We start from the raw sequence: 10556 nt of genomic DNA, 5'->3' as shown, positions 1-10556 counted from the left end.
CCCATTCCAGTTTTGAATTAACGACAGCAAGTCAATCAACCATGCCACCTACTAATTTAACACCGTGAACAAATTCCTTGTTTTCTCTCCATAAATCAGACCGAATGTGAGCAATTCCTACCCAGCAGAGTCCGTAAGTATTTAAACAGTAAAATGGAGCTGATTTATAAAACATTTCACATACAGAAACATGAAAGAACTGTCACATAATTTAAGATACCCACTCAAAATACCAAGAGATAAATCAAAATTTACTATTTTAAGGAATCTAACTTAAAATACAATTTCTCAGTTTATATGGAAACATTTTAATAGTGAAAATTGAAAATCAGTCATATTAACAAAGCACATTAGCTAAAGACTGTATGATTTTTTCCAACCATAGCAAACATTTAGCAGTACAAAGCTTTTTAGTCTCTTTGATGCACTCTGACTCCTGATTATTATTCACTATGATATATCATACAAATATTCTTTAGCATACATAATCTTACGCATTAAAGAGTACTTTCTTCCTTAACTTACCTGACTGAAGGCATCCAGTCAGAAAGGAGAAGTGAACAACTGCAGTGAGCAGTTCAGTTTCTAAGTGAGTCACTCTAAGTGATGGTAACAAGAATTCAAACATAATCCATTTTGTATGTTTAAATAAAAACAAATTTTACATTTTATTAAACCAGCAGATATAACCGCCTGGGTATAATTTTATTAGCAAAAAACTGATGATACTGATAATAAAAAAAATGAAAGGAAAAGGAGAATGCACCTCAAACCAGAATACCGTAACATGTTTTGTGGAAGCTGCATTTTATTTGAAAATCCACCCATTTGCTAACATACATTTTAATATTGTAAACAAAAATAGAATCTGCAGAGACAATGCAACAAGTATGCTTAACTCATGTACAGAATTGCTTTCCTACAATGAACTGTCCTTCTTAAGGCCCCTCTCAACCCAAGCGTTAAGATGTATTTACAGAAAGCACCGATCAACAGTGCAGTTTAATTCTTCATTAACTAAACTCTTGGCTAGACATTGACTTTAAAGATACTATCTCCCCTTATTTAAAAGGTACATGATCATAACATGGCACACGCCAAATAAAAAGCTCAAGGATTTCTGTCCCCCTCCCTTTCCCCATAACATCTCCTAAAGTTTTACTGAAAAGAAGGAAAGTCTTGGAGTGAAAGCAATTCCTCACATTCATTTGGAAAGGCCCTAATGTCAAATGGAAAATAATGACATGCCAAGCACAAAGCAGTAAAGATCCTTCCCAATGCACTAATGCTGAATTTTAATGTAGTGCTTTTCCTAGTCAGTGAACTGTTCCCTTGCAAAATCCTAGGCACAGAATTGACTATAAAGATTAATGCATTTATAATGCTTCCCTAAATTCCATAGAGACTGAGAATTCTTAAAAGTCAGACCTATGGATTTGCCTTAAAATATTTAGTGCTCTGTATGTCAGCTGAAAAGCATTCTGAATCAGATTCATTCTTGTGGATAAAAATCAAACATACTGTGAACATCCATACTCATTTTCTTAAGGAGGTTTGATATAATATTAATGTTATGTAAAATTGATAATCATAAATAAATACAAATACTTAAGGAATGTCTACTGCAAACTGAATATAAATTTAAAAAAAAAAAGAAAAAGTTAACTTCAATTATGGTTTCTGTATTTGTGAGGACTGGAGAAAAGAAATATAACGCATAATTAGAAATTATGATTTTGATCCCCCAATGAGTCCCATTGAACTATGAGTAAAGGACACAACGCTTCTCTCCAGGCAGCTTTTCCAAACACAAACTCCACACTTTCCAAGTACAGGCTTTTCTTGGTAGGTTACAGATTATGGGTATTAATAGGAGTTGAAAGAACTGAAGTGTTAGTCACCAAAAAGACAGCTCTTAGTCTTAAATCATGTCAACTCTTGGCTTTATAAATGGTATTGACAACGCTGTCCTATAACTAGTCCCATCCCCGCTGTGGGCCTTCATGGGTTACTGGAGCGCTCTAATGGAGGAAGAGTTTCAGAGACAGCAGTTTGGATTTTGCTGGAAGTAAGGAGTTGCCACCTGCGCTTGCGTGTTCTGGAATAATTCCATTCTCTTCCATCTAGTTACATAAACTGTATCTGGAAAAAAAAAAGTCGTGGTATAAGTTAGTTAAATCACTGCAACATAGGACATACTCTCAAGAGATAAAACACTCTGTGTCTTCACCATTCAACCAGCCTAGAAATACTCTTAACATGGTTTATCACAGACCCTATGGCAAAAAAATAAAAAACAAAAAATACGGTATCACCAGCTTCCAATGTGCCAGAACTCCATCAGTGAAGCATATTGTAAGTATTCTAACTATCTTCCTAATTACTAAAAAGCAGGAAGTAGTGGAAGCAAGGGGAGAAGACCAATAAACTATTTTTCCTTAAGTTAAAAATATTTATCCATAAGTATGAATGTACCATCTAACTCTTTTGGGAAAGCAAAGTGTGAAGTATTTCCAAAATACATGTAATTAGAGAATAAAATAATGTTGCACTGATTCTATTCTTTACTATTATAATTAAAAATTTTAAGTACTTATAAAGGAACACTCTTCAGCCAGGAGTCACTGTTCGTTACTCATTTCTCTTGAGCTGCCTATGTACAGCTAAAACTGAAGTGGATGTGCTTGCCAAATAAGAGTACAAACTGCCAAAGACCTAATTGGTAAGTATAAGCTGGGGCTGAAGCATCAAAAAGAACAAATTAAATGTCTTTCAGAGGATGAAAGTGGTGTGGATCGTACACAGAGACCCTGTAATCAAAGGCTTAGGTATTCATTTGTCTTTAATTAAACTTGGGAAGCAGAGGCAGGAGAATCTCTGTGAATTTGAGGCCAGCTTGGTCTACAGAGCTCTACAACAGTCAGTAGTACACAGAGAGACCCTGTCTCAAAAAACCAAAACCAAACAAAAGCAAAATTTTACAAAATTTTATTTTTAAGTTATTATCTTAAACAAAGGGAACACATAAATTGCAACTTTAAAGAAATTACATAAATCAATTTTTATCATGAGCCATAGGTGTTATACTAAAACTAAAGCTACTCCTAACCAAGACATATGCACTGTGTAAAAGCCGAGCATTCTCTATAATTCTCTTAAGAATGACTAAGTGCCTCATTTTTAATGGTGGTATTTTATTATGCCCAGTGGCTGTGAGCAGTGGATGCTTTTGTGTTAAGATGGTCCCCCTGATCTCACACATTTTAACTATGTTAACGCTATGTCCCAAAGGCAGTTTCTTCTTTTGTCCGATCCTGAACTATTTTTATTCTTCATGTTAAGAACAGAAGAGGAGAAGGCAGCTGAGACACAGAGGGAATGCAGACTCCTTTAATGAACAAAGGAGAAGGGTGCATGGCATTCAGTGTTGGCAATCTTTGCTTAAGTATCCACGTCCCCATCTCCCCCACACATAGCAATACCTAAGTGACTTATAAGAAGTCCTCCAGAGAGAGCTCTGCAAAGGGGTCCTTTCCTGCAGCTCTGTGAGGACTGTGCCTGGAGGGACTGGATGCTGCCGACAGCTGGGGGAAAGAAGACAGAGACAGGGGAGAAAAAGATCTCAGAATGACAGAACATGAGAATAGAAAGTGTAATGAAGGAAGAGGGGTTTTGTCACCTTTAATAAATATAAAGGTAGCCTTTGTAGAAAATGGGATTTAAAAAAAAAATGCTATTGCATGTCAGGTTAAAAGATATCCAATGGCATGTTTTCCAGAAAACAAATGTGTGCCTTTGAAACATGAAATGAAAGTCTTTTATCCATAAATGCTGATATAAACTGACCTATAGTTAAGACTTTTAATGTCAGGGAGGAGAAAGGGAGTACAGGAGAACTGATGCATAATTGTGTAATTAAAAAAAAAAAGTCAAGTTGGTTTTCTGAATGCAGACATCTATGCACAGTTGTGCAAACTGACCTCTGCTCAGATCCCACATTTCCAAAAGTAGTATCTCTTCCTGCTGTCTGCCCACAGGGCACAACGTCCTGCTGCTCTCAAGTCTCTCTCCTCAAACAGACAGGGCTAACCTCCTGCTTTTCCACCTGGACACACACTATAGCACACACTTTAAGAACTATGCAGAGAGAGCTCTGAGTAAGGGAAACGAGGCAAGGTCTCTGCTTCGTTTCCAGTCTTTATAGAGCCATTTGATTTTTAGAATGTGCCCCTTCTTTTAATTTGAAAATTAAGTTGACCACTGCACAAAGTACCATTACCTTTACTTCCAAACACAAGACAATTTTTCTGAACAATTAAGATGTTACTCTGTGTGTGCAAACACTCAAGTCCAACTGTTTCATCAAGCTGACTTATGAGTATTTTAAACCCAACATAAACTACTTTTAATTTGGAAAAAAACTTTTATTCTGTTTCTCCCTCACTATAGGATCATAGAGTTTGCAATCAGAGGGCCATTATAAAAAGGATGCTTTTAGGGATGTTACATATTAAAGTAAGATTAAGCAAAATAACTTTAATTCGTAATCCCAAAACTTGAATTATATTTTAAAAAATTTAAAGTCACACACACAAAAACCCCTTTTGCTGGTTTAATAATCTCCCCTTTCCTGGGGAGTTTTCGAGGCAGGGCCCTGGCTGTCCTTGCACTTCAGAGATCCACTTGCCTCTCCCTCCCAAGAGCTGGGATTAAAGGTGTATACAGCTGCGCCTGGCTGTTTCATTTCTTTTTGTTGTTGTTTTTTCAAGACAGGGTCTTTCTCTGTGTTAGCCTTGGCCATCCCAGACTCGCATTGTAGACCAGGCTGGCCTTGAACTCACAGTGATACACCTGCCTCTGCCTCCCGAGTGCTGGGATTAAAGGCATGCGCCACCACGCCTGGCTTTCATTTCTTTTTAAGTTTTGCTTTTATGTTTGCTTCTTTGCTTGTTTTGTTTTGAAGAAAATCATCATAGGAATGATTACCCAGCGAGTTTCAGGAAATATTACCTCACCAGTATAAGCATTCTGCCATTTAGAGCATTATGATCAACTTACACATTTAAAAATCATCCTTTGTTACTCAGGTCATCAAGATTTTCCCCATCCATATACTATTTTAGAAATACATATTCAAAGACAGTAAGAAGAGATGGTGGGAAAGTTAATGGGTTTGTATATGGAACTACAGATGAAAAGACAGGGCCCTATGTTTGTCCTGGCTGGAGGCTGCAATACCTGCAACTCTAAGGATAACTCAGAGTAAAGTGAAATCTATCTAGAAAGATGCCCCAACCTTCTGCCTTGAGCCCCTGAACGGGTTGATTGGTTTCAAATAGTCACCGAGGTAGAAGGGGGCAAGCATTCGCATTTACTTCTACTCTTCACTTACAAATAGATTTTCCTCTTCATTTCACATGAAAACAAACCTGCTTGTTGTATACTGTACCTAAATGACACTATCCTATGAGAGCAGCAGTTTGAAGAGCTGATAGCTCCAGAAGAAAACAAAAGAGACACTACCATTCTCCATACTTGAGCATACTGCCAGGAGTCCCCGAGTTTTACTAACAATGTTCAAAAGGGTCAATCTACCTTGGAAAAAAAGTAATGTCTTACCCCAACACCTTCTAGTCTAGTAGTAAAACATGCACCGATACGTCATATGTGTAAACTAGTAAAGTTAAATGTTTGAGTCCACCAGTGAAAAAACAAAATTCAGTGTCTATCTCTACACTAAGTTTCTTAGCATCCTCCCCTTGAAATAGGCAACACAACATCCCATAAGGGTCTGGCTGCTGCACTACTCCAGGGCCCAGGACACCCAGGACCATAAGCACCTGCTCCCATCGTTTTCCCTCATTAGCAAAAAAGCACAGACAAAGTGCTCGCTGCTGAGAAAGTAGTGAGATGGAGGGGGAGTAAGGAAGGACAGAGACTAGGACACTGCCCACATTACTGCTCACGGAAAGCAGGAAGAAGAAAAGGGATGGAGGAGCAAGGACACTCCAGGGAGTTAAGATGCAGCAGAATTTTAAGTCTGAAGAACTCACCTGAAATAAAGTGCTGACCCTCTTTTTGAGCAAATTAAAGAACCTAGCTTAAAGCCTTTACACACACACACATAGAGCAATGAAAATATACTGGAGGAAAAGGACTTTTTAAAAACTCAACTTGTCAGAATTCATCACAAAATCAAATTTATAGACTGGCATAAAAATAATCACAACTATTACAAATATACCATTACAAAAATGTGTAACAAACAAAGTTACAACAGAAAATGCCTTGACCTACTTTTCAAAGTAACATACACTATCCTAAAGTTCTAGTGCTAAAGAGTTAGTACAGCCATGAGTCAGTTCAAATCAAAGTTATTTATTTCACCTTCCTTACTGCTCCAAAACATACATACTTAGTCGTTGTCGTCTTCTTTTTTTAATCTACAGGAAAATGAAATACTGCGAAGAGCAGAATACAAATAAAAATACTAAGATTTACAATTGATGACGGTACCTCTTAACTAAAATTCTAATCAATCTTGAAAATTACATGAGCAGTGAGATGGCTCAACAGGTAGAAACCATTGCTGCCTAGACTGAAAACCACATCTGAAGCCCAGAACCAATGCCACAGGCTGCCCATAAGGTCTCTGACCTCTATTTATCTAGCCCTGCACATACCCCTGCCTTTCCTATGCACACATACATACATTTTTTAATTATTTATTAATTTATTCTTGTTACATCTCAATGGTTATCCCATCCCTTGTATCCTCCCATTCATTCTTCCCTCCCTCCCATTTTCCCTTATTCCCCTCCCCTATGACTGTTCCTGAGGGGGATTTCCTCCCCCTGACATACATACATTTTAATTAAAAAAAATACATGCTAAAATGAAAAAAAAATATTTCCAGAACACTCTGCTTCAGAGTGGAGCTGTCTGGCTTCTTTCCTGTTTTGGTTATAGAATGCTCAGTGGAAATGGAGTAATGAAATCACAAATTAACAAAAAACAAATACTTTTTAAAATGCACTTCAAAATAACTTCAAGAAGTTGACAAATTAAACGTCTTAAAATAAAAACAGGTGCTTCATTATTGTTTTATACCAAAGAAAAAAACTGCAGGTTAGAAGGAGAAAAATAGCAACAGGTTCAGAGAGCCAGGCTCAACAGTCTTGGGAGAAGGGCTAGCCTACAAACCACACAGCCACACAAGGACTCTAATTTCCAGCTTAGCCTGGGACACTTAATGGAACTTTGTCTCAAAATCTACAAATTAACTTTAAAAGGGGGTTGAAAAGGGACAGAAAACTTATCTAGTATGAAGGAGAACCTAGGTTCAATCCCTAGCACCACAAGTAAGTTTATGAGAATAAAATTTCTAAGACATTATCAGCTTTGTGCCTAAAATTCTGAGGGCCAATCTAGGCTTGGTGCCACTGGCCCATAATCAAGGGTAGAGGCAAGAAGTTCAAAGTCAGTCATGGGTACAAAATGAACTCTAGCCAGGGCAGGCTACTGTGAGACCCCTTCTCGAAAACAAAAACAGATACATATAACTAAGGAACACTTCTCATCCATTTATTTAGATTCTTCAGTCAGTCAAGAGATTGGATAGCAAGAAAATGTTGATGCTATAGACTCACCTTGACTTTTCTATAAAAACAAAGACAGAAACTCAAGAGAAAACTGGATGTTGTTTCTTGGCCTGGAATGACTCATGAGGGATTTATAGAAAGATAACCTGAACTGAATTTGGGCTTGTTGGGGCTTAGAATACCTAAGCCCAATACCTGTAACCCGCATTTATGGTTGGTATAAAGGTTAAGTGCATACTGCCTGGCATAAATCAGTAATTCAACTATGACTCCATTCATCCCTAGCACCTAACATCACACATTCAGCTATGTTTATGTAAGGCTCTCATCAAAGTCATTGTATCTAGGTAGCTCTTGGTCTTGTTAATTTGTAGTATCTATCTCTCTCAGAAACGCTCAGTCAACAATCACTTGTGCTTCCAAATGGCATGCATGCAACTAAGTTTCTGAGGTGAAAGCAACATTATTTTACCTCTCTTGTTCAGTGACTTACATATTATGACCATTCTAAAACATATTAAAATGGTTTTGTCAATAAAGCACTTTGAAGCAAAATGTACTCCAAATTCAGCTAAGACGAAATCAGAACTTCTCTAATTAAAAATTTTACCAGCTTAATTTTTTTGTTTTTATTTTTATGCCTAGTATGTTTATTAATGTAGGAATATATTAATTCAACCTACAGAAATATGGTGGGTATGTGCTTGCTATTGAATGAATGTATGACACCTGTCTGTATGACATCTTTCTCTCTCTCCTCTCCCCCCTCTGTATCTATATATCTATGCACCTATCTATCTATGAAGGGCCAGAGACCATGCACATCTATCCTTACAACAATGGCGTATAACATCTCTTTCTTCCTGTTCAGGAAGTTGGAGTTCATAACTTCTTTTAAGAGTCCTACATCTTGATACTAATGATTACATCATTCCTTCTGCACTGCCGCCCCCTCTTCCTTTCACAGTGCTAAAGATAAAAGCCAGGGCCTTGCAAGTGCTGTACCACTAAACTGTATCCTTAGCTCCTCAATCAACCCATTCATCCCTCCCTCCATCTATGCGTGTGCGCGCGCGCGCGCACACACACACACACACACACACACGGGGGGGGGGGGGGGGGAGGAGAGGAGAGTCTGTTTATTACTATAAGAATGGGTTTCCTTCAGGCTGTATGTCCCCAGTCCCTGCCCTTCCTCTGTTATGAAGTGCCAAAAAGCTAGACACTGGCAGCTTGACATGAGATTTCCCACTGAAACAAATTTTGACTCACTGTACATTATTCAACCCATGTGTTCTGTACAGTAACACTAATAAAACACATTCTCTTAAAGCTGACCTCATCAAAAATATTTAGAGACAACAGACAGTATGATTCCAGGATTCCAGCGATACCAGACTTGAAGCTAGGTCTTAGAATTAGTAAGTTGTTTCAGGGCACTTAAAGCGCAGCTAGATCACTAGCAAGATATCCAAAATCCATTTGCATGGGAATATAAATATACAATGTTGCATGCCATTTTCCAATAAAGATAATCTCATTCTTTGGTTATCTCTATGAACAGCAAATGGCACAGATAGGCCCTCTTCTAGAGGACGCCTTATGAGAGCAGCTTCATTTTAGAAGTCCAGCTTCTGCAACTGAAAGTTATATAAATATAAACTGTATTGAGCCACGAAGCTTGCCATATTTTGTTACGGCTGTCCCTGAAAATTAATAGACTCTAATTGCACATCTTGTGGGCTTTGAGGCTGCTACCTTTTGTTGTTGTTCTTTTAAATTTAAATTCCTGCTTATTTAAACTCAAATCTATCATGATATTTAACTTACAGGAAGAAGTTTAAATGATACTCTAGTTCCAGGAGATCCGATGCCCTTTTAGGCCTCTGTGAGCACCAGGCAGGAGCACGATATATAGACATGTAGGTAAAACACCCGTAACACAGAATACAATAAATTTCAAATGAGAATACGGAACTTTTAAAGAGACTTTTCTGGCACACATTAGAAAACCAACATATTCTCATGCTTTCTATACACACAGAGCTACTGACGTTCACTATGATGACATTGTAAAACTTTGGCAACCCAAGGCTTTATTAACACTTTCTGGCTATAAGACAAAAAACTAGAATTTTAAAAAGAAACCCTAGGAAGTAAGGCCTTACTCTGTACTTGTTTTATTAACAACAGAGGTCAGAGATGAGGCTCCTAATATTTTTGATATGACTAACTGGCATATAATGGGGGTTACAGAATCAATTTTTCATATATGGCACTAACTCTAATTCCCAAAGTAAATTCTCTCATGGCATTGTATAACAGTAAGCAGGAAAGGATAAATGAGCCCAAAGCACTGCTGGAAATCCAAATGTCTTTCTTCACTAAGATTCAGCTGGATAAATCAGCTGAGAACTATCACTACTAACATCCAAGATTAGTGCCAAGACACAAGTAAATGAATGAATAAATAATAAACACATGAGGCCTAAAAGCAAAATGTCATTGTTTCCTACAAGAAAGTCATTTAGGGCTCAGCAGAGGTCCCGAGTTCAATTCCCAGTGCTCTTAACCATTTATACTGGGATTTGATCTTTTTCTGGCATTCAGATTTACATGCAGACAGAGCACTCATATACATAAAATCAATCAATCAATCTTTTTTTTAAAAGTCATTTAAAAGCTCCCCTTTCAAGACTTGAATAAATCCAGTCTCTAAAGCCAGCAGTGCCCTTGTTTATTATATGGTAAACCACAATGCGAAGCAACACAAGTTCCTCATAAAGAAATGATGAGAAATACAGCAAGCACAACAACCTTTGCCACCATCAAAAAGCTTCAACAACCTTTAAAACCATCCGCATGCAAATACCCATTAAGATTATTTTCTAAACAGCAACTTTGAAAAGGAAACTGACACTAGGGTAATTGTCTTCCTGCTTAAGTGACATAATA

The 10556-nt window shown here is 37.5% G+C and overlaps 1 protein-coding gene across 10 annotated transcripts in view; it reads right to left on the bottom strand.

The window, feature by feature from the left end:
- Positions 1-778: 778 nt before the first annotated feature.
- The window catches only part of PICALM (phosphatidylinositol binding clathrin assembly protein), an 83886-nt gene continuing 74108 nt past the window's right edge, over positions 779-10556 (bottom strand). For 9 of the 10 annotated variants that reach the window (XM_084771991.1, XM_084771994.1, XM_084771993.1 and 6 more), the window contains 2 exons: positions 3483-3584; positions 779-2142 (listed from right to left, as the gene is read on the bottom strand). In XM_084771991.1, the coding sequence (XP_084628117.1) occupies positions 3492-3584 (93 nt within the window). In that variant the 3' untranslated portion in view covers positions 779-2142; positions 3483-3491. The remainder of the gene's footprint in view (positions 2143-3482; positions 3585-10556) is intronic. The other variant, XM_084771996.1, reaches the window with a different exon arrangement.

Source organism: Acomys minous (assembly GCF_964271855.1).
Source record: "Acomys minous genome assembly, chromosome: 2".
Taxonomy (NCBI): Eukaryota; Metazoa; Chordata; class Mammalia; order Rodentia; family Muridae; genus Acomys; species Acomys minous.
The sequence above is the reverse complement of the archived record's forward strand: the minus strand, read 5'-3'. Positions and strand labels throughout refer to the sequence as shown.